This window comes from Falco biarmicus, chromosome 8, assembly GCF_023638135.1.
Source record: "Falco biarmicus isolate bFalBia1 chromosome 8, bFalBia1.pri, whole genome shotgun sequence".
NCBI classification, from domain to species: domain Eukaryota; kingdom Metazoa; phylum Chordata; class Aves; order Falconiformes; family Falconidae; genus Falco; species Falco biarmicus.
In genome coordinates, this window is record NC_079295.1 from 16,505,386 (window position 1) to 16,530,276 (window position 24,891).

General features: G+C 37.9%; 1 protein-coding gene across 1 annotated transcript in view; it reads left to right on the forward strand.

Annotated features, from left to right (window-relative positions):
* RAPH1 (Ras association (RalGDS/AF-6) and pleckstrin homology domains 1) overlaps positions 1–24,891 on the forward strand; it is a 97,656-nt gene that overhangs the window by 34,060 nt on the left and 38,705 nt on the right. The window contains 3 exon segments of the mRNA XM_056350486.1: positions 3,122–3,241; positions 6,481–6,586; positions 7,427–7,941. Of these exon segments, the coding sequence (XP_056206461.1) occupies positions 3,122–3,241; positions 6,481–6,586; positions 7,427–7,941 (741 nt within the window).

The following is a 24,891-nucleotide window of genomic DNA, read 5'->3' on the forward strand; positions in this document are numbered from 1 at the left end:
GCTTTAGGAATGTAAGTGACCTTGTGGTGTCACACTAGAACAATTATTCCTTTCCCATTGCTTAGATATAATTTAGTTCTAGTTAAGTCCTTTAAAAAACCAAACAAATCCCCCCAAAAACACAAGAAAACACACCCCCACCCTCCCAACTTAGGCCATTTTTCTTTCTTGTTACAAATAAAAATGTCGTAGCCATAGAAAGGTGTAATAACTTCTATAATTTGCAAAAGTATGATGTGTATTTGCTGTCATCAACAACAGTGAGAATGAAATTTTCCTTTTTACAGTCATTTTCTGGTTTTTTAATTGGAATGTGCACTCTTTTTTGAGTTACGTCAAAAAGCGCAGATACTGTTAACTGAGCATTTTATCTCTGCCTTAATTTATTGAATTAATCCTTTAATTAATGTCCTTTGGGATATCTCTTTCCAGTGGAGCTTGTGCTAAGAGAGATCCCTGTTACAGAACTAGCAAGTTAATATTAGCTGTTTCTTAAGTGAGACACTACCCTCTGTGTGCCTTTTGCACGCAAATGTTGACAGGCTCATAGGAAATGCAGCTGACATTAGGAAGCTTGGGTGGGGACTACAAGGAGTTGGCACATACTGCAAGGTTTAGTGCCAGACTTGCTGACACAACAGTACTTTACTTGTAAAAGTTTTCTTTAGGCTGCTAATTCTGTCCTCAGAGCAACTGGAACTAAAGCAGTCTCTCTGATGCCAAGTTAAAATAGCTAAAGCAACAGTTTATGGGGAATCGAGAATTCTGGTTTCTTTCCACGGCTTAGATCCTCAGAAATATTAGTAAAATGAACAAGCTTCTCTATTAATGAAAGGAGTTATGAACAGTGCCATAGAATGCACTGCAGAACAAGTTCCATCTAACTGTAAACGGCAAAAACAGTTAAAAGAGGGGAAGGCTAGCTGTGTAAAGTATCTGTAAATACTGAGCTCTGTCTGTTTTATATCACAGTTTCCATTTATTTGATTTGCCAGTTCATAGTCGTGTTTCCTAAGGCACACTTTTAATAGCTTCCCTTAGCCTTCAAATAAAAATCCTTTACTTCAAGTGTATCTAGACATTGAGAAATGCTGTGTTGTCAAATGTGAACAGCTGCAGCAGTTTGACCATGTTACCTTAGGTATAAATGTGTTTTGTCTTGAATTTACAATATTTCTGGTCCATGTAAAAGCCTAAGGAGTAGTAAAGCAAAGCTTTTGAAGGGTCATGGGAGTGGAACAGCTTCTGTTTTGCGGGAGTTCAGGCAGGGTATGAGCTGCTGCTACCCTGCTGTCTCCGTTTCTGTATGAGGGCTTTCAGGTGACGTCATGGAGAGAAACTTTGCAGGGGGAGGCATGCCTGACTTACAGAACATAAAAACTGGTGTAGTCTTGTTGGAAGAATGCAGCTCTATTACATAAGCATATTGGCATTTTTTGGATTTCGGCATCACTCTTACTTTTTAGGAAGAGCTTCCTTCCCTTCCCTGGAGTGCTGGAAGTACTCAACAGGAGTCAAAACAAGTGTTGGAAGAAATGAGATTCAAGTGATGAATGGAATTTGTTCAGTGTTTGCTCAGTGCAGTATGCCATGCCAGGTTAGCCTTAGTATTGTTGCCCATTCTAAGGTAAGCAGCTGCATTGTGCTCTCCCACAAAAGTAAAATCTCAGTAGGAAGCTGAAGCAGCTTTGCCTAGAGCAACTGGATGGCAGTATCTTGCAGCCATGGGAGGCATTGGTTTCTGCTGACCTCAGAATTGTAGATCGCCTCTGAATTCTCCTGTTCCCTGTTTATTTTGTCAAGGTAAAGTGAAATGTAATCAATATATAAATAGAAGGAAAGGCTATTTTTAAATCATGGAGGGTTTTTGTATGAACTGTTGTCATATAAAGTCAAAAATGGATTGATCAGTTTTTCTCTGAGGTCACCTTTTATAATCTTTTGTAATATCCCTCATCAGTTCAACTCTGAAACACTGTGATGGCTTTCAGACCAAGATTTGTCTTTTCCTGAAGACTAGCATTTAAGAAGTTTGCTTTTAAATCTATGAAATGTAAAATGGTGCTTTCTGAAAGCTATATAGCAGATTACTATGTAGCCTGTGACTTGACCAAGCCAAGCTCTACAGCAGACTGAATTTTTTTATGTAGTTCTCGGTCACTATCTGCTCTCATATTTCTCTGGATGTTCTATAGGCCATTTCTGGGATTTATCTTCTGTAGTGCCTGATCGCTCCCAAATTGTTGCCTGTGTTGTTTCCCCCCTGAGTATGTAAATTTTCATTCTGAACCAGATCCTGAGTTTAACAGTGTGGATGTACCCAGGAAGGCATGTGTGTCTTAGCTCCATGTAAGGGGTTTAGAGGACATGTTTGGGGAAGGGAGCAGAGGCTTGTTTAACGAAAGATGGATTTCCTTTGAGGTGATAACAGATAACCTTTGGAGACCTTAAGTCTTTATCTTGGTCACTCAAATTTGTTGAATGAAGGAGGGTCTGATAGCTGTAATGGTGACTCTCTGCTTCCAGGGAGGAGATTCTTTGTTGGGTAAAAATTGTGCAGTACCACTGAGGTGATCTGTACAGCGTCCAAGATTTAAACTGCCTCATGGGATGTATTGCTGGAATTCTCTGTGGCCTGTTTAAGCATTTCTGTTTACAGATGTGTAGAGTCAGCTATTTGCAGTGCAGTGAGACTGCACTTCCTGTGGGTTGAATGGTGTTGCTTAACTGTGGTCAGCTGAATTCCTTGGACAGGAGTTGAATTTTTGTAATGTAAAGTCAATAGACTTTGCCAACAATAACTGGCAATGAATGCACGTGCAAAGCTAGCAAGAAATGATTTCTGATGGTGTATTAAATGTTGTGGACTGTTCTTCATCTTTTTGTGCATAGTTCTGACAAAAGTGAGCTGCAGGAATGGCTTTGTAATTACCCAATGCAGCTTTCACACTAACTCTTTACTTGTGAGCAGAATAATAAACTGTGAATGTGTGCAATTTTTATAAAGCTTATGGACAGACGTGCTTTGACTTCAGAACACTTTTTCAGAAACTTAGTAGCTGACACCAGTTTTCTTAGACACCGATGCAATTTGATGATCAATCAAACTTATTTTTTTCAGATGGAGCAGTTATCAGATGAAGAACTTGACCATGGTGCAGAAGAAGATAGTGATAAGGAAGATCAGGATCTGGACAAGATGTTTGGGGCCTGGCTTGGGGAACTGGACAAACTCACACAGGTTAGGGAGGTTTCAGTCATCTCACAGAATAATTCTTTATAAGCATTGCATGTTTCTTTTCAGTTGGATGCTAACTGCTTAGCACTGCCACTTGCAGCAAGGCAGACTGTAGCACGTGGTAAGCTCAGTACTCTTTAGAGGTTTCTAAATTAGCTTGTTCTCCCCGTCTCAAGGTTGTTAAATTAATTGTTCACAACCTGCTAGTTTGACCTTTCCCAAAGGGTATCATTTCTTCTGACAACTATGGAATTGGTATTTTGTCCTCCTGTATATAGAGAAACACTGACTTTAGCTGGCTAGAGGTAGACTGTATCTCTAAATGTATAGTTGGATATTATCCAGCTGTGACAGCACGCTTTTGTGGCACCTGAACAGTAATAAGGAAGAAGAAATGTGAATGTTGCTATTGATGACATGGTAAAGTGCCCTGATACATCCTAGGGGATTTACCATTATTCTAGAGTACTCTTCCTGCATCAGAGAGGCAGCTGATATGACAACTTTTGGCACTGCTTTCTAGTGCTTTTCCTTTCCTTCACAAGTAGGTCTTGCATTTTGCATTGTATGCCAGACTCCTGGAGTGATAGGCCATTTCTCTGTGACTGCTTGCTATTGTTTCTTTTCATTTTTTTTCAGCCATGTGAGCTGGCCCTCTTGAATAACATATTTCATCTCCCTCTGTCATGTAGACTTACGCAAAGGTATGATACCTCAAGTTTCAGTAAGCTAAGAGAAGAGGCAGCTTTTCTCATCTTCATCTTACCCAAAGATTGAAGGAAAAGTGAAGTAATCATGTGACAGCATTTCAAATTCAGGCTCTACCTGTTGTCTTCTGGTTAAATCCTTGCCTGCAAGATCTAAATGTAGATAACATTCTAGGGGAAAATGATTTTTTATTTTGATCTTGACAGAGGAGCACAATAGGTAATTGGCCTTAGACCTTTTTTCATCTGCCCCTTTCTTTTTTTAAGGTATGAGCAGCCTAGAAATATAAGCATACTTGGGGCTTACAGCTGCACTGTTGACATGCAGGCATGAAAAATTATTAAAACCTACTAACAGATAGTTAAGAGGAGGACCCACATCGTTTGTTTCTCAATTCCATATTGCTGAACAACACAGTCTGCAACATCGCCTGATTGCCCTTCTCTTTTGTGACTACTGAGAAATTACATTTCCCCCAAAACTTTGAATGATCTCATATGGTTTTACATAAACAAATTAATGCAGTTAGTTTGGAAAGTGATTATGTCTTGATGCAGCTGTCCCAAAAAGAGGGGATGATTAGAGCTAATGAGGTCCAAAGTGCATTCTCCTGTAGTCTCAGTATTTGTTGCTATTTATCAGCTGGACTCTTAAGAGCAGTAGGAGGAAAGGCTTTTTGTCCCTGAGTTCCTTGAACTTTAACTTCCTTTTTAGATTTCCTAAATGTTTGTTTTTGGGGTGTGTGGGGGTGTGTGTGGGTGTGTGTTCAAAGTAAGACCCAGATTTCTTTCTAGAATGAAGTGCTTGTTAAAAGTTTTGTAATTGTTAAGGTGCCCTTGAGATCATCTGAATTCACTTTGCCTTCTTTAACTGTTGGTCTAATAAAAGTGTTATAAAATATAGTCACAAAATTTCAACACGTGTGAATAGTGTTTGGCACTGATGAAGAGGAAATTAACATTTATCCTGCTCTAGTTATCCAGCATTATGGTGCAGGTTAAATGAAGGAAATCTTACCTTGCTTTTCATGATCATTCAGAACTAAGCTTTTGGTATTGCGGCAGTTTTCAGCAGTTCTCCAAATGTTCTCTGATAATAGTGAAAATAATGTGTTTCCAAGGATGTGAAATAACTCGATGTTAAATTCAGTAAAACACATTTTAGATTCTTTAAACTAGAATATGTTTGCTTTACAGGAAATCTTTTGTGGCAGCCTATGGGTTCAGTCTGAAGAAATGAGCCCTAACTCACCTCTTCTCTCTCTGGTTTCACTGCTGCCTTTAGGGTTATAGTTGTGTTTTTTTGTTTTGTTTTGGTTTTTTTTTCTTCTTCCCCAGCTATTCTGTGTGGGACAATATGTAAGCTAAATCATAAGTATTAGAAGTCATTTTTGTTTGTCCACCTGATGGAAGACCAGGTTGTGTCACTGGCTTCTTCTTATTAAGTGATGTTTGACTTCTTTATAAAGTGATTTTTAATTTTTTTTTTTTTTAAAGTTAAAGCCAAACTGAGGAGAGAAGAGAGTTAAGCAAAAATAAATAATGGAAAAAATAGTGCATTTGATTTTTAACAAAGACATGAGTAAAGATGTAGAAAACAGAAATAAAAAGCTTAGGTAAGAAAATTCGTTCTCTTGGACCAAGAAGATGCCTTTCTTGCAGACAAGCATATCTTCAGGAAAGCTTTATCAGTACAATTATTGTTTAAATTCAAACCCATTGCAGGCTTGTAGAGCCTCAGCAACATCAAGAAGTAGATTCCCTGTGTAACAGATGTCCCTCCAGGGGCAGCATGCACCCCTTGGGTCACCAGCTGGATCATGGTACCCTACTGCTTGCTACTTACAAAGGTGATGGGTTTTATTATAATATTAAGCCCATGCCATATTAGCCTTTATAACATAACAATTCAATGTATTGGGTAGAAAGATATCTTTTTTTTTAAAAAAAGTATCTATAGTAGTTCTAAAAAAATTTATCCTATGTAAACTGTCTGGAGTTTGCTTTCGCAAACATTTTTCACAGCAAAAACTTATGGAGAAAAATGGCTGAATTTAGCCAGTTGAAAATTCATTCTAATAGAATAGAATTCTTTACTGAATGCTTTTGTGTGCTTATGTCATGATTCTGCTGTCAAGCTGATGATGCATTTCTTAGAGAGAGTGCCACAGTTTGAACCTGTTTAGATACTTGTGCAGTTTGCTGCAGAGATGTTGCAGGTAAGCCAGTTGTCTTGTGTTTCAAAATGACATAGCATGTAACACCACTTATGCACTTGGAATATGCTTCTGTCTTTTTTTATTTTAAACAAAAGAATGTGTTTAACATCTTTTTTCCATTGGATATCTGAAGCTAAATCTCTGTGTTATGGTGATGTATGTTTCCAATCTAAAGTGTGAAAAAGAGATATTTCTCTTTATATGCCAGAAGTTTTTGAAAATTTATCTTAGACAAAATTAATTTTCATTCATCTTGAAGATTTGCTTGTTCCATTCCGTGTCAAACTTTATTCTGCCCTTTTTTTGTCTTTTTCAGAGTTTGGATACAGATAAGCCTGTGGCACCAGTGAAGAGATCACCTCTCCGTCAGGAAACCAATCTTGCTAACTTCTCGTATCGCTTCTCCATGTACAATTTGAATGGTTTGTTGAATTATTTACCCCCTCAAATATTAGTTTAGGAAAAAAACCTGTTTCAGCTATAAATAAGAACATTGTAAAATATAAGAGCATTTAAAACAGCTCTGGGTGAAGTGGTAATGTGTTTGCTGAAGTCATTGCTTTCTGATGGCACAGAATTTTGAGTATCCTAAAGTAGTATCTTTTATAGCACCTAGTATCTGAGAGTTGTAGTCTAGTGTTTGTATAGAAATACACATTCTGGGGTCTGGTCTCATGAAAGAATGGATTGATGTATCTGTTAAATGGGAAGAAAGAGCATCTTGCTTTGTGAGACAAGATGCAGGCATATAGTTACAGAATGCTTTCACGTTAAAAATCGTGTTTTCCCCTGTCTTAAAATAGCTTCTCCTGGTTGTAGTGCAGGAAACCTTTATTTAAAGGCCTTTAGTATGTGTATAGTATTTTGTGGGTTTTTTAAAGCAGTGTCACATACCTTGCATTGCTTTTGCAGAAAACACTTAGAAAAAACCTACGCTTTTTTGAAAAGTTGAGTTGTGATATTGTACAAATGTAATTTTAGATTCTGTTCACAGGACAGCAATTTAAACTTTACAAATGTAATCTCAACATTCACAGATTTCTTCTGTTGACAAATGTATTGAACCTAAATATTGTTTTTTTAAATTACTCTTAGACTAGTCAAGAATAGTAGTGCAGATAAATTTCTGCTTAGCAGTGAGCAGAGATTTTGCAGTACAGGTGGGAAAAGAAAATATAACTTCCTTTGCTCCCTTACCCTGTTACATTTGATAACACAAATGAAGTAACTCTGCACATACTGAAAACTCTTGTTTGTTGCAGAAGCCCTGAATCAGGGGGAGACTGTGGATCTAGATGCCCTGATGGCTGATCTCTGTTCCATAGAGCAGGAGCTCAGCAGCATTGGGTCTCATTCAGCAAACAATGCTGCAGTGAAACGCCTCGCCACAGAATCCAAAGCTCAGAAACCACCTGCTAGCCGACCTTCTACTAAGCACGGCAGCATGAAAGGATTATCCTCCTCATCTGGTAAGGTGACCAAACCATCACATGCCAACGTATCTTTGGATGACATCACTGCACAGTTAGAGAAGGCCTCTTTGAGCATGGATGAGGCAGCCCAACAGTCTGCAGAAGACATCAAACCAGTAGTTACTGCTCAGCACAGGAGGACAGCATCTGCTGGCACAGTGAGTGATGCTGAGGTGCGCTCAATCAGCAACTCCTCCCGTTCCAGCATAACCTCTGCAGCTTCCAGCATGGACTCCTTGGATATTGATAAGGTGACAAGACCGCAGGAACTGGACTTGACATCACAAGGGCAACAAATCACTGAGGTAGTGTGTCACTAATTCAAGGCTTTGATTTGGTTTCGGTTTTATTTCTTCAAACTCTTTCCTCTCCCCCTGCCCCCCATGTTGACGCTCCTAGCTAGGTATCTTCAGTACAGTGGGGTTGATTAAAGGTTAAAATTGCTTTTGCATGGAACGCACATGCTATGGCTACCTCTTTCTCTGTTCTTGTATCTGTCTGCAACGCATCTTTTTAAATAATGTGTACTTTTTTAATTCTTTTTTTTTTTTTTAAGGGCTTTCCCTATGTTTTACTCCTCCTAAGCCGGTCATGGATTTTAATGTTTATAGTTAATGTTTTTATTCTAAGTAAATCTCATATATTGCGTTTCATTTAAATGTGAGGAGCACACAGCTGTGGAAAGCAGAAAGTACAACTGATAAGACTATGTTCCTGTTACATACACTTAATACTTGAAACGCATGGAGCAATCTATGAGTGCCTATCTGGAGCTGTACTATACCAGTAATTTGCTGCTACTTAATATTCTTGTTTCATGTATGTCAGGGAGAACTCTTTGAAGCAATTCACAGCACAGAAAAACAACTGGCCTGGGATACAACAATAGCAGATGTTCATTTGGAGTTTTGGTGCCTTGGCATTGCTTAATTAGAGAGGAAACTTTTCAGTAAAAACACACCTGGTTTGGGGAATGTTGAAGTGCTGGTGATTTGTGTGAGGAAAGGGGGAAAATGCTCCAGTGAATTTAGGGAACTTAAAACTAGAAGCTGTCTTGTAGAAACGATCGCAGAAACAGAAATCTGGCCAGTTCAAAAGTCAGTTGTACTAATATGCATGTTCTCTTACGGGAGAAAACTGGAACAAGCTGAGTTTATGCTAATCAATAATTAACACTAGTTTGAATGAGCCGTGCTGAAAGCATGCCTTTATCCACTCGCAGCAGAAGTTCATCTGATGTAAAGAGCGAATGATGCAGGCTTGTTAGTGTAATGATCAACTCATCAAGGTCACACTTAGATTTAAATCTTTATTTGAAATGGTGAGAAATGAATGAGTGACATTTTAGGCAAACTTGCTTTTTCTGTAAAATGTTGGTGTTCACTGTATTTTTATTGGAGATTCCTACTGAGTGGAGCAAAATAGAGGTAGATAGGAATGTGTCCTTTTCTCTTTGGAAAGTTAAAATGCAAACCTTTGTGTTATTGCTCTAGGCCTAAGTGTTGGAGACAGCATGTGACAGTCATTGATTATATTGATTGTTTGTCAGTCATTTTCCTTCTGTGGTATGACAAAGATTATTTTTGGTTTCTTTGGATCTCTTGTTATTCATGCAGATATTTATTACCTGTTTTGAATATGAAAAGTTAGGCTACATTGCATTTTTGTCTCTCCTTGGGCTAAAAAGATGACTGACTTGAATTAATCACTTCTGTAACTTGCATAGCACAAGCAAAACTTGAATTTTGCATTTCTTAACTTTTAAAAATGCAGGATGTTCTCTGAAGTCGATTTTGAAGATCTCCCTCTAGATCTCCGCCTCTCTTACCGCAGGAGCAATATGCTTGAGTCATCCATAATATGGCCCTTCTTGTCTCCCAGAGTTTTCAGTTCTTTGTATGGCATAATTAATCAACGAACCACCTGCTGCACATGAGTAACTTGATGTTGGTGAATCAAGAGACAGAGGTCAACAAGTTGCTTTGTCTTCACGGGAAGCTTATCTATATTGCTGCAAGTATTGCAGTTGCTTTCTTAGCAATTAGCCACTGACTACAGGGCTCAAAATCACCCCCAAAAGCTTTTCTCAAAGACTTGTGAGTGCTGCCTTTGTAAACCAAGTGATTGCTTCTTGTAAGAACGTGGCTATTGTTTCTCTGCCCAGATAAGTTGATAAGAATGATTCCTTTGAAGGAGGTGACCAGAAAATATTGGTAATTTGAGAGCCGAATTCTGCTCTTCTCTTGAGAGCAGAAACCTGTAGGCTCATTAACAGTGCTGTTTTGTTTTTGCTCTATTCTTTTTAATTTCAGTAGGCTGAGGATGGTGTTCAACTCTGAGTACAGAACTGGTATTCAGCTATTCAGTATTAAAACTGTTATGTGATGGGATGGGACTTTTTACTGTGAAGCAACCTTTTTTTTTTTTTTTTTTTTTTCTTCTTATCACCAATGAACAGAAAAGGGGAAAATCACATTTGTTTGGAGTTTGTGACAGATTCTGTGGTGGTATTTTTTGAATGAAATTCACCTTGAATGAAATGGGCAGAAACCCAAGGATTCTTTGGTAGAATCATTTGGTACCAACAAAAGAGTTAATTTACTTTTGCATTCATTTAGTGTCTGAAAACTACCCTTTTAAGGGTTAATTAATATTCACAGCAAGGTTTTAAACCAAAACACTTTTTCCTAGTAGGGCTGAATTCTACCCTTCCACCCACACAGTTGACTCGATGCTGTCTCTAATAGAGGACATCCCTCTGAGGAAGTAGCCTTAGAAGAAGAGACCTAGTGCTCGTGTAGGAAAAACCCCCACGGTTTTTATGCATCAAGTGGGAGAGGCAATTACTTCATGGCCATAGCATATGTGTTTTGAGACTTGTTATTCACAGCGCTTCAAGTCAGCTCTTTCCTTTTTTGCATGTCGTCCTTGAGACTGACTGTAGTTGAGCTGACCTTTAAAATTTTTCTCTGCTGCTGTGGCTCTTATGAAAGAGGTCAGTGACTTGGCAGCTCTGCCCTTTTGACCTATCCTTTCTGTCCTCTCCAGGCAGTATAGGTACTTTAAAAAGTCATCCTTCTTCAGCAACTTAATGTTACACTCTTCCTCTTGTGATTCCAATAAAACTAAGTAAAACAGAAGACTGTTTTGATAGGAGGAAATGCTTGCCTGAAAAAAGAAATCAAGCTTTGCACTTACTGACTTCAGTATTCCAGCTGGAAAAATAATTCTGCTATGTATTTAAGAGCTCTCTGACTTGGAAATGTAGGGAAATCCTGTAAAAGAACTGCCATGCACTGACCTCCTGAAGGTATGTATAGTCTAGTGTACTTTCTGACTGATACTGCTGAAAAATGTTATGGAAAGAGGCTGCAATTCCACAACCACCAAAAATGGGAGGCTATTACTTCCCTTTCCTCTCATCCTTCCTTCCCCAAAGCTCTTATTTACACTCTGCCATTCCCTCCTGTGTCCCAGCTTTGGCGCTTACTGGTACTTAATACACCAAAACTTGTCAGTTTTATTCTGGGGCTCACTCTGTGTTATCTGGGTGAATTGCCCAGAGGGGTCTGATGTGTGCTGATGCTCACCCAGTAGGGGGATTCCAGCCAGGAACTGAAGGCTGAAAGGGAGAGCAGGGATACACACATTGGTGTTAATGGATTATTCAGTCTTGCCTGAGCAACTGGACAGGCACCTTAGCGTTGTTGTATTCCTTTACCTTCTAGCAGTCTGTGCTGTAGGATCTTCCTGGAGCTGAAGGTACATCAGCTTCATAGCAGATGATAACTCTCGGTGGTCTTATTGGCCAGGACAAACCTTGTTCTCATTCTGAATTTGTCTCTGTGCCACTTTCAGGAGAGTTGACTGGAATTCCCTGGGTTGCATAAAGTCATGGTTTTATTAGTTGTCATCATGATTTGTTCTCATTTTCTTGCTTTCATAAAAATTCTGTTATAACACTGTCTTTTTGGATGCTGTGAACATAAATGTCTTCAAAGACTACTGGTTTGTAGTCTCGAGGTCTTGTCTTGTACTAAGTGTTGTCTGTCTGCAGTACGTTCTTGTCTTCAGTCCCCTCTAAGCATTGCTGAATAAGAAAAGTTGTTTCCACCCCACCCCAACCCCCATAACTTTTGCTAAACTGAAATTTGTCTTTCACAAAATTCTTCGCCAGTTTCTTGCTTGAACAGTGTTCTTCCTTAAACTGGTAGGTTACATTTTGTCTTCTGTGCTTTTAGTTGTGTAACGAGTGGCGTACACTTTAAACCTTGCTTTCTGCATTTGAGATACCTTACATGAGTGTAGACCGAATAAGTGATATAATAGCATGAGTTAAAGGTAGAGGAAGTGATGACTATATGAATAACTTGTCCCTCCACCCATGTTATCTTTTTTCTTCTTTCTTTGGTCCGTCTGCCACCAAGAAATTGTCCTCTATTTCTAGCACAGCTCACTGAAAATAGAAGGAAGTAGTGGGGAGAGAATAGAGCACTGTGTTGATCATGTTCATGTAGCTAGTTGTCTGATCAGTGAAAGGGTCCATTCATGGACAGTCATTGTTACTGTCTTGCATATACTCAGCGAAGAGGCTGCAGATAAGCTTGAAGCCTGCCATCTGGTCAGGGACAGTACAGCATCACCTCCCTGCCCCCCCCCCCAGCTCAACATGGAGTTCTTTGTCTGTAACCCAATTTGCACAGCTGAGAGATTCTGACTTACATACAAAGATAATGCATAATTTAGCAGTTGGTAACGCTACGTGATTTTTTTTTTTTTTTTTCTTTAGCTTTTACTTTAACTCATTGTAGTTTTAGACTTGATGTATAAGAAGTGAAGATCATGACCAGGGACTGCCAGTGCATTAGAACTACAGGCTCTTTGCTTCACTCAGCAGTGGAGGTGGCAGTATGGAGTAAATGTTAACATTTCTTTGGGGGGGAAAACAAGTGAGCTTTGGCAGTATGACAGTAACGTTGTAATGTAAGCTCAGCAGGCATACACAAATCTGTGTTGGCTAATAACTCTTGTGGGATAAAGTGGAATACTTGAAATGGGTGTAAGGAAAGACAGTTTGTGTTCCACAGCAATTTCGCCTTGGTTCTTGTATGGACTTGTTGTCACTAATGTAACACTTGCATAACAGTGGCATAATGCAGAAGCTTTTTTACCAATTAAAAAATATTATAGGTCATGTTTTATGGGAGATTACTAAATGTAACATTGTATGAAAATACAGTTAATTCTCTGTATGGAGAGAAATCAACATATAGTATGCATGGCCTTTGGTAGGCAACAGTGTCTTAAAATAGAGCTGGATTGCTGAACCTCACATATTATTTGTAGGTGATTTGAAGAGCAGTTGTGGTCTTATTTTAGCTCTGGAGGAATAGAGCTTTCATATTTTGAAAGCTGAAGGTTTGAGTAGTTTTCCTTATGTTCTATGTTTTGTGTGGTTAGCAGATGTGAAGGATGTTAGTCTTCAGTTTGTGAGAGTAGTCATAGATATGCAACGAACAAGGCATGACAGATGTTTGTTTTGTGTTTCTGCTAAAGACTCCTAAAAAATAATTTCATTTTCCGACAGTTCTGTTATGTCCCCAGTTTTGTACACGGTCTATTGTGGAGTATTTCCAGGTATCCTTTTCCTAAGCTGAAAATAGTCAGTGGAAAGACTTAATTTGAAACACAATTAGACCATCTCTTCCTCTTTCTTTTTTTTCCAATTATTAGTCACAAAGTGTTTTTTAATAAGTCAACAGTAAAGGAAAATTGTGCATATCTGTCATCTTGAAGCATTACTTTGGCTTCCAGTTTTATTGGCAGAAGAAGTGTGAGCTGTCCAGTTTTCAGATGTTCTTGAAATGCATGTAAAATGGCTCTTCACTTGCCAGATTTTTGGAGGCTTTCAAAACATTGAGATAAACATATCAGTACAATACTTAAGTATTTTGGTAATCAAATGTGCTTGGTTATTCATCATGTAGTTTACGCATGACAGTAAAACAGTTTTCGTCACGTGATGCACTAGAACCCAAAGATTGCTAACACGCTCTTCCCGATGCCTTCAAAACTAGCACCTAAACTTTTTTTTAATGTTATGCTTACGGAATCAGCAAAGCCAATGATAGGAAGGGATTTTATTTTTTTTTTTTGTAACGATCTTGCATTGGAATCCAAGGGGGATGTTCTAAAACCTTTTAATTACTGCACATGCATGGAGTGGTAGGTTTTAAAAATTGAGGTATATAGCTTTAAAATAAGTGAAAGGGAAATGAGAACCTAAACATTATCCTTGTATTAGTAACACTGATCAGAGAATCAAGATTATCTGATTTATTTCATAGTCATGAATTTAAAATTTACACTGTAACTTTTTTTTCACATAGGTCACTAATTATGTTTTACATTTTCTGCTACGCTTTATAAGAATATGTTTATCTTCTGAGATTGCCTGTCAAGTTTGCCTCACACTGCCTAAGCTTAAAAGTTCCCTCCCTGGAAGGAACAGGAAAATGGTATGATACATGTCTTGTTTGGCAAAGCTGGTATCAACTAAAGAATTACAGTTATGATATATTCTGTTACCTTAAGTATGAACACAAAGGCATTGCCTATGCCTAAACGCGGTTCTTTCTGGTCGTTCTGTGATGCTGGAGTCTTTTGTGGATGAGCAACTAAATGACTCAAACTCCGCCATCCCAAATGCATCTATCTGCAGTTAAAACTGCTTCTTAGGAAATGTTCCTGGTAGCCCCTTACATGAGGCAGTAGTGAGGTGACTGTCTCCAGCGAAGTCATAGTATATCAGTTAAATTTGCCTGCAGTGTGCTTGGCCTTCATTCCCTTGTACTCTTCTGGAGATACCAAACACTTGATGGTTTTTATTCTCCGGTTGTTCTGACTTATTAAGATGAAGTCACACAATTCAACGTTCATCCGCCTTCGTTTTCCAGGAGACTCTTGCCTATTACAAGAAAAGAATGAGCTGGTGGCAGTGGTAGTCAGCTGAGCTGGTACCCTCTTAAAATGGTGAGATTTCAGTGTGCATATGTAAATGTATTGTTTTGATGAGTAATGCTAACAGTAGAATTGCTGTTGCTGATGGAAGTTGTCTGCAGTCCAGGGACTGTTCTTACCCTTTTAGCTTCCCTTCCTGTCTCTTTACGCGCGTTGATTAAAGAAGTCACTATCACAGACTGCATCAGTTGTAGAAGACAGTTTGAATTGGTGCTGCGTAAATTACCACACTTTAAAATAATCTCACTGCTTTCATACTGACTTCACAGTGCTTAAGAAAAATACTTGTGTCTATGATAGAATTTTTTCTCAATAAAACCTATCATTGATACAGACAAGCTAAGAAAATGGTTGCTCAGTGGTCGGAACTCTTACTAGGTTCATCTGCAAGAGACAGAATACCATAGATCAATGTCAATCTAGGCAATATATCTCTTGGAAGAAGCAGTCTTGGACCAAGCCACTAGACCTGAGTTGAGAAATGAGAATGCTTGCCTCATGATGTTACCAAATTTTATCAAAAGCACTGCAGGCAGTTGAATGCTTTGGTTGCAGTTTCCAGTGAAGTCACTCTGCAAGTTGTGACTAATTAATGGAGCTTTTAAAACAGTCAATTTAATTGTAGATAACACCAGTCCACTTAAAACAGAGACAAATTCTTTTACTCTTTCTGCAACATCTAATTAGATTAGGGAAAAGAAATACTACATCTGTAGGAAATTAGCAACAGATTACTTGTTTGTCCTTACTTCAGGCTGCCAAAAATCAAATTTGGAACAAATGACAAAAATTGAGAACACAGCAGCCGATTGTGGAACATTAAACTCTTAAAGAGGAGAGAAGAGTTTATGCTGTTTTCTTCAGTTGTATATACTTTGAACTTACAGGATGAAAACCAGGATTTGTCAGGTTTTTAAAGGAGTTTGAACCAAAAAATGAGACTTCATGTTCTGAAGGAACAGCTGAGATCTGGCCTTTTAGCTGTGTCAGTTTTGTGCTTGCTGGTTAGTGTTTAGTCTGTTCTAGTCTAAAAAAAGTTGTCTGCAAATACAAAGAAGAGTCTTCATTTTTAGTTAACTGAATTTACAGCCTTGGTTACAGTTTCCTGTGTTGGGCACTTACTAGCCTCATGTTTGTTAAAGTTACGCAAGATTTTAGACCAGCCACATCAACGGTTTGCTTTATGAATGCAGGTATAATGTTTTTCATATAGTTTATCTACTTTTAACCAAAAGGGTAGATTTGTGACTTTTAACTCTCCGGATGTGTATACCCATTCTCTTCTAGTGATTGTTCTTTGGACGATTTGATGTCTACAGAAATTTTTGGGGGACTGATTCATAGTTTAGAAGTCAACAGACGTGTAAGCAAATGTTACTTAATACAGTTATTAGTGTAAAAGGCATCAGATCCAAACAAAACCAATTAAAGCTATGTGTACTCTTATTCCTTAGGTTTTTTAGCTGCTTTGATACTTGTTTTCTGTGCTGCAGGTAGAGCCCTTCACAGGTTGAAGGTATTTTTTCTCTAATGCAGTTATGCATGAATTAGCCTTACTAAGGTTTAGGGTTGGGGTTTTTTCCTTCCTTCTTTCAGTCTTCCGCTTAATGCATCTCTTTTTGGACAGATCAGACCCATTTTCCATGAAATTATGCTCCATCTTACGTATTTTTTCCCTGTAATGTTTTTTTTTTTCTTTTGGGAAAATTCCACTACTTGAAACCTCCTCCCTGCCAACAAACTGTTTTGGGGGATTTCATGTTTGGTTTATGCTAATTTAGGTTCATGCGACTGCTGGATTTTGCCAGTCTTGCCACATCTTGTATTGGCACTAATGTTTGTGCAGCTGCCTAGTGATTTGAATTGGCTTGTGGTCTCCCTGAAAAATAGTCCTTTGGAATTAGCTGTTCATTGATCCACTGGACTACTTGGTCAAAATCACCGCTGTCCACACAAATGATGTGAGAGCACACGGTTGGAGGAAGGTCAGGGCTGCCTCTTTCTTGTGGCAGTTCAGTCTTAGATTTCTTAAAACCAGTAGTGAAACTAAACTTGAACTGAAATGTTTACTAGGTTTTACAATCCTTTCTGTTGTGCTGTGTCCCAAAGAACTTGTGTTCGACAGGGAAGCATCATAGGAGGTGCACGGACTAGCAAATATTGCACCTCATGCCCACGGTGCAGCAGTTTCTTAATTTGAAATGTTCACAGACACGTTTCTTAAATTGCAGTGAATTTCGACAGGTGTAGACTGGCATGAAGTTATAAGCATCCCTCGTTATTAAGAACACTTGCTGTAGATTAATTTTGTTGTTTCGGGGGTTGTTTTTTTTGTGTTTTTCATTGTTGTTGTTGTTTTTAAGTTGCAAAGTTGAACACTTAAGAGTTAGGAAGTTCCAGTTGCCTGCAGTGAAATGGAGTTGCATGAGTTCCAGGAGGAGGGTTGGCCACTTGGGAGCACAGTAATAGCTCCAGATTCCCACTTCCCATGTCTGGCTCCAATATGCTTTGCAGCAGCCAGACATTGCAGTTTACAGAAGGCTGCTGTACTCTCCCACCATGGACCCAAGCATTCTCAGACTTGGCTGTTCTTTTTTTTGTTCAAGGTTAGTAGTGTGCAGTCCAGTTGAAGGGCTGCAAGAGAAGATGCAACCTTGAGACTTTTTTAATTTAGACACTCCAGACTTCACTGAGGCTTCAGGGACTACCGTTCTAATTCTAAAGGCTTATGCTCAGACAAATTTGGGCAACTTCCCACAGCACAGCACAAAGCAAGTCTTTGAGGTTTCTGCTGCCAATAATCTATTTCATGGTCAGATGTGCAGAGGTCTTTAAAAACGTCTATATTTTAAATGAGATACACTTTCCTCTCCTCTCCTGGAAATACTTTGTCTAATGTAAATTACTAGTAATCATCCTGTAACAGTAACCCATCATGAAAAATTTCTTATAACTTGGCGATTTTTTATAAGCAACTGAAAACACATCTTGTACGTGGAAGTATCAGGCAGCTCCATTACCTAATGCGGCCATTTCAGTTTCTAAGTGTCTATTTTCCTTTTCCGAGGTTTTGATAAGTATATAAATTGTAACCCCTTTTGGATCTGTCAGACCTTAACTGTGTAACTCAATTACCAAAATTAACATGCCTGAAACAAATACTTCTGTACCTTTGAAGGAGAAGGAGCAAGCATTGAATGAGTCACTGGAAATCTTAGGGTCTCCACTTTTTAGCAGCATAATATTCAATTTTTAATCCCTTAAAAACTTTGCAGTAAGAAGCTTGTCACCACCATGAACGTTGTGTCCTGAGACAGAAATGTCTTAGGTGTTTTTTTTGTTCTTTTGGGTTTTGTTTTTGTTTCTCCCCCTCCTTCCCTTGCCAAAGATTATGGAAATACTTCCAGAAATATATGGAATACAGAAATACTTCCTCTTCATTTCTTTTTAAATCAATTGTAGTATGAGGGCACCTAGAGCTGTAAAATAGTATATAACCAACTGGAAATTATATAAATCTCTACTAAATGGACGTTGTTCTTGTATGTACTTAGTAATTGTCACCAGAGTGTATTATGTTAATTACTGGTATGGAGGAACTGACATGGGAAGCAGATAAGTTTGTGTAAAGGTGACAGTATGGGTTGGGTTTTGTTTTTTTTCCTGTTTGTAGTGTTTAGAGGATTTAACTCTGTTTTTGGCTTAGTGAGAGTAGTTGTTCAAAGAGAACGTTACCTGGATTTGTTTTCTGATTTGTTTCAACAAAGGTTGAAAAGTGTGTTGTGTGTGCCTGCAGGTGTTTTACTGCAGTGCTTTTTTTTGAGACTACTATTTCCCCTCTTACTGTGGTTGAAACATACTTGTATCCTATGTCCTTCTCCCTTCCCATAGGAGAGTGCCTGAATCTCCTTGTCTTCAAGTCATTGTTCATTTGTTCGTAAAAAAAAATTTGGATGAGGGACAGTGCAACTTCTTAATCTAGTTTTGTTGCCTTTGCTTAAGATAATTGTCATCAGTGCTTCTTTTTTCCCCTCTTCTAAGCAATAATAAAGCCTTTCTTTCTCCTCCTTCTCTTTCCTTTCTTCCCTTTTGCATCCTTCCCTCCCCATTTTCCTACATTTTTATTGTTTCTATGGGACATTCCATCAATCAGTCCAAGCATCCCATTAACTTTCCAGAAGAGGAAGCTGAATTGACTCCTGTAAGTTATGACATGTTTATATGGCTTCTTTTTATGTCAATAGTTGTGTCACTTTGTCTGCAACAGAAAAATCACGTTAGTGACTTGAGCTTGATTTGTTAGTATCCCAACAGTGCAGTAAGGTAACAGTGTATATCATTGCAGTCAATCTTTCTAGTTGTCTTTAAGTTGGTCATTGCCTATTTTCCAGTTATTAAATGGGTAAGGCTACTTAACTTACACTTCTTTTTCTGAAGCATGATTGCTCTTGACAGTCATATAATCACAGAATCATCAAGGTTGTAAAAAAACCTTTAAGATGATTGAGTCCAACCGTAAACCCAACACTGCCAGGTCTACCACTAAACCATATCCCTAAGTGCCACATCCACGTCTTTTAAATACCTTTAGGGATGGTGAATAAACAACCCCCATTGTAAACAGAAAATGGATATTTTTAATTGGTTGTCCATCATTTTATATTGTATGCTCTTACGCATTCCATATGAAAACCTAATCTCAAAGAGTTTGCAAAGAAAAATTTCAGTTCTTCTTTCCCAAAGGGGGACAAAATTACAAAAATGATGTTTAAACTGTTTTTAATTCTTGAGTTCTCTTTCGAAAACAGTGGATTCTAATTCTTTAAGATGGAATCTAAAGAATTGAATGTACTGATGTAGCTGAAAGCTGTAGTAGTTAGCTTTTCAAAAAAGTTTTGCAAGCTTATAGTTTTCTGTGGGATACTGCTCACTCAGTTTCCCTCATTTTAGTTTGTTTCTTAGGGACAGAAGGAGGCTTTTAAAAAGATTTTTGTAGTGTTTCTCAACCATCTTGTGCAATCCAGTATAGTGGCACAAGAGTGCCACCAGCTGGTTTAATTAGATGCATGTGTTAATGTTAAATAGTTTTGCAGTAAATGTGGCAAGATACATTTATTTAGTCTGGAGAGGAGGAGACTCGAGGAGGGGACCTTATTGCTCTCCACAGCTACCTGCAAGGAGGCTGTAGGCAGGTGGGGGTCGCTGTCTTTTCCCAGATAACCAGTGACAGGACAAGAGGAAACAACCTCAAGTTGCGCCAGGGGAGGTTTAGGTTGGATGTTAGGAAAAATTTCGTCACTGAAAGGGTGGTGAAGCACTGGAACAGGCTGCTCAGGGAGGTGGTGGAGTCACCATCCCTGGAGGTATTTTAAAAAACATGTAGATGCCGTGCTTAGTGACATGGTTTAATGGTGGGCTTGGCAGTCCTGGGTTAATAGTTGGACTTGATGATCTCAAAGGTCTTTTGCAACCTGAATGATTCTGACTCTACATTTTATGTTCACAAGTCCTCAGTGTCTTGTCATTGTCCCTTTTTTGTTTTGTTTTTTAATGTACTGAGGTAAGTTACTCTGTTGCACACACCTTGAATGAACGATGTCTTTGAACCTACAGATATTTAACCAGAAAAAAGTTTTTCTATTTAACATATTTTAAGGCATTAGAACAGTAAGATAAAATATCTTAGAAAATTGCCAGTTCATCTTTTTCTTACACTTTCCATGCACTTTTTGTTCATTATTTGTAAGTTGACAATGTAAACAATATATTTGGCACCTTTCATACTGTATTGTACTGTTTTTAAACCATGTATGTATTCTGAGCCCTTACCTTAAAATTAGAGGGATTAGATACAACTCTGCCTCTTAGTGATGACATTGAGTATTTCCAAATTTGTCCCACCCACTTCTGTACTAAGTGATAATAAGATGTGTAACAAGAAGATGGATGTGTTCGGCATGACGATTATCAACGTTTTGCAAAAATGTGCAAGTAGAGTTGAAGGAAGGAGGCAATGTGTGTGGCATGTTACCTGTGGACTGATGGAATGCTACAGCTGTAAGATGGATTACACAGCCTGCATCCTTCAGAACCTCCCTAGACAGCTCAGTTTATCACCTCTTCTAAAAGGATCTTTTCCTTTTAAAATCCACCCATCAGTTAACTGCAACAAATAATTCTAATATGCTCAGTAACTTAGTTCAGAAATAATTTCAGGTTGGTTGGTTTGAAACTGACTTTCATGGTGAGACACCAGAACCTCAAGAATTAAAACAACACACTTAACTTTTTGCAAAGGAACTGACAAGGATAACAGGGGAGTCAATCTTGAGCTTTTGGCCATGTAGAGTGTTAGTGCAACCAGTTATGTTCTGAAAATCTGAAAGATATTTTCATTTTCCTAGTAGTCCATGTGTTTTATCATATTTAGGAAACGTGTTTTGTAGATGTAAGGTTGGTGATGGATATAAAAATGTTTCATCACTGGAAAAATTTTCTGGCATAAGCGCAGCTACTTTGTATTTAAAAGGAGTATTGTGTTGAGTTCTCTGGAAACACTGTGAAATGCAATATTGAACAGCTGGTCGATGAACTTCTGGTATTTAGGCCTGAAGATAATGGATGTTACATTCCTGTCTTCAAAGAAAGGATATAGGAAATCTTTGAAGTCCCAAATGTAATTTGGAACAAGACTCTATTCCATATTTTTATAAAGATCAATGCTAGCTGTCTTTGCTGAATGAACTACACATGAAAACCATTCAAATTTTTTTTTGTCCTAACAGCATCTAGAACCTTTAAATGACCAAGTTAATTGTACTCAATCTCATTTTTCTTGTTGTGATTATCCATATCAGCTAAAGTTTGTAATGGAGACATTAGTGGGCTTATTTAAATGCTTTTTCTTTTGTTTGTCATCATATCCCATTTTTAATGTAAAAATGTTTCTGTACTTTATATTTTTGTGCACAGCTGTTTTGTCATCCCTTGAGAAAGGTATACTTTCTATTTTATAGAATGTTAATGTTCTCATCAGCATATCTTTTCTAGTATTTTAAGGATTTTTTTTATTATTACTATTTTTAACATTCATAGTTTTCAGTGTGATTTGGAATAAGTACTGCTGGGAGTTACGGTGGAAGACAGTCCAAAACAGTCATCATTGCAATGTCAGTTTATACTTATTGTATAAAGTGAGTTAAAACCACAATTGTCCCATTTTTTTGTAATAATTTTCACTACTTTTTCTCTATCCAGATCTTCTGAACTAAACTGAGTTTCTGAAACTTAGTTCAAAATCTGCTTCATATTACGAGGAAGCACTAAAACATAATTGAATACCTTTTTAGGTATTGTGTAAAAATTGTCCCCAAAATAAGCGATTTTGGCATGAAAAGAAGTTGCAAACATATTCAATACATGACACTAGGCCTCATAGTTGCTTTTTTGGGGGAAGGAAGAGTATATTCTGATGATTATAAAGAAACCAACTTAGTGCAGTTCAGTCTGCAGCATGGCTACTGATATGGGCAGCCTGCCCAGGGCTACTGTTGTAGAGTCCTGTAGCACAGTTTATATTGACAGATTCTTCACTTAAACAGTTTCTGTGGAAGTGCAAATTACATGATTTGATGACGTGACAAGGAGGAGAATTTCTTATTGCCTTTTAAGAATCCTCTTAAAGGCCTGTCACGTTTGCCTTCCTGGATGCTCACCAGGCTATGGTATTTTGAGTTCTGCCTGAGCAGTGCTGGTGTTAGATTAACTAGGAATCTTAAGTGGAGTCTGGCTCTGTATTCATCATTTAAAATATCAAAGTATAAGTGTTGGTTTTAAAATTCTTTTATTGGCAGGGTGGTTTTATAGATCCTCTTTTAGTACAAAACTCTAACATGTGCTAATGTCTGTTAAGTGATTTTTTTCTACGTATAGTGGAAACAACTTTGGGAAGCTTTTTCATTTGCACTGCATTTGCATTATTCATTTTATACAAAAACTTATGAAAAGGTATGGCTGTAACTGGTGGCTGGATTTATTGAGAAAGCTATCTTATACATAAAAAAATATATAGCTTTAAAAAACCCTAGCTGAACTGAAGAATTATAGCTAGCTTTAGACTGTGCACATGTTATGTACTAGTTGGGTTTGCACCCTTAGTTAAGTGCTGGCCTAGAAATATGTGATCTTTCAAAGAATTTGGTAAATGAATTGAGCATCAAGTCTTTGCCTCAATGTTACTCATGTTGAATAAGCTTCAGTGGATGCAGCAATTAGTTTTCCAACACTGTTACCACCTAGCTCTTATGTAACTTCATGCTTAGTATAAAGAACTGCACATTTTTGCTTTCTCTGAAGCTTTTGTCAAATTTTGATCCTTTCACAATGTTTCAAGCTACTTTTACCTTCCAAGGATATGTTAATATTCTGGTTGCATGACAATTTAAAAAATATTTAAACTGAAAATACCCATTATGAGAAATTATGGCCTTGTACTGTGAAGCAGTCAGCTTAGTGCAACGGGATAGAAAAGTGCATGGGACTGTGAGGATGGGACATGCTACTTTGTGTAATTGGAATGGGTTTTGATTCCTCAACACACCTAAGATGATGTACTGGTGGAGAGACTTCTTTATTGCCAGGGCATGAGTTCTCATTGTTGTGATGAGAGCAGATGGAAGAACAGATGCTTTTCATGGTGGAAGACTAGAAATGTCTACCTAGAAGTAATTAATGTTTTGGTTTTGTTTTCCTAGATTTCATTGGTGTTATTTTTAGTCTGGGAAAGTACATGGGGCATAAACAAAGGTTAATTTATTTGGGAAGATCAGGCATTTTTATTGTCAGAGCTTCGACGCATATTTGACCTCCCCAAGTAGAGGGGAAGACTGGGCTATTTAGATCCTCTGTGTGGTCCGATGTGATTGTGGTATCTTAAGAAAAAATGATAAAATATTTATCTTCCCCTGAACAATGGAGTATTCCTGGGAGCCTGTATTAAAGAGCAACATCTGTTCACATCAAAGCTTGGTGTTTGAGCTGAAGACTTTCTTTGAAATAGATTAAATGCTTTGAAACTGTGGATTGTGAAAGAGTAACATTGTTCTAAAATGTAACTTTTTTCCTTTCTCTAATGGTTTATGCAGTCAAACAGTTAAATAATGTTGTGTGCACATAGTTGTTATTTAGTCAAGCTAGAATTCCTAGAACTTGGGCTTTCCTGTTGCTTTGCTACTTGTTCATTCTAACTTTTGGGTTTCTGCAGTACTGCAAAATGCGCTGTGCAGTAGGAAGGAGCCACCCACAAAAGGTGCCTGGCAAAGAACTGTTGCTTTTCTGTCTTTAGACATGTCTCTCCAGCTCGAATTCACATAGGTAGTTGCCATCACACTGTTGTTTCGCATTTTACTGGTCAACACCTGTTCCCATGAAATACCATCATTCTTCATTTCCAGAATAACTTTCCTGTGGTTATCTGTTTTCATATTTTGCTGCAGGTCTAGAAAGCAGCATTAGAAAAGTCTCCAATGGTTATTATTTTGTAAGAAATATAGGGCATTCCCATTTCTGAATAGAATAAAACTTCCTTAGTGGAGAAAAGTTCCACTGTACTTCAGTGCAAGATGGCAATAGCCAAAATGACTAGTGATACAAGGAAGGTCTGCCTTGAGCTTCTCTGTGGGAGAAATATTCTCCAGCAAATAGTATTTCCTTTAAAGAAAGATTCAGTATCCTCTCTTTATCCTGACACTATTGTTAACTGATAGACTAAAGAGAGAAGGTGGCTAAACACTAAGAGACTACAAATGTACATTGTAATGTTCTTTCTACTGCTGTGCTCCATTCACCAAGAAAAAAGTGATCCATATTAATTGGAGTCCATGTGATGTCTGACAAGAACTCTGTTAAGAAACTCTTTAAAATCACTTCCTTGAACTTGTCTTTGGATTTTTATGTGTATTTTTGAGGTTTGGATTGAGCCAACTGATTTATTTCAGAGATATTTTCTCAGTTATAATGAGACCATTCTAAACCTGTATTGTTCACCAGCAATGCTAACATCACCTCAGGCTGAGTAAAAGAACTGTTCTTTAAATTATAGCCTTTCTTAAGTATCATTGAAGCTGCTGGAAATCCTGTGTATGTACAAGAGGAATGTTTTAGTTCATCAGCCCCAAATGATAGATTAGACTTCCTGAAATAAATAATCATAAGAATTCTGTATGACTGCAAACAAT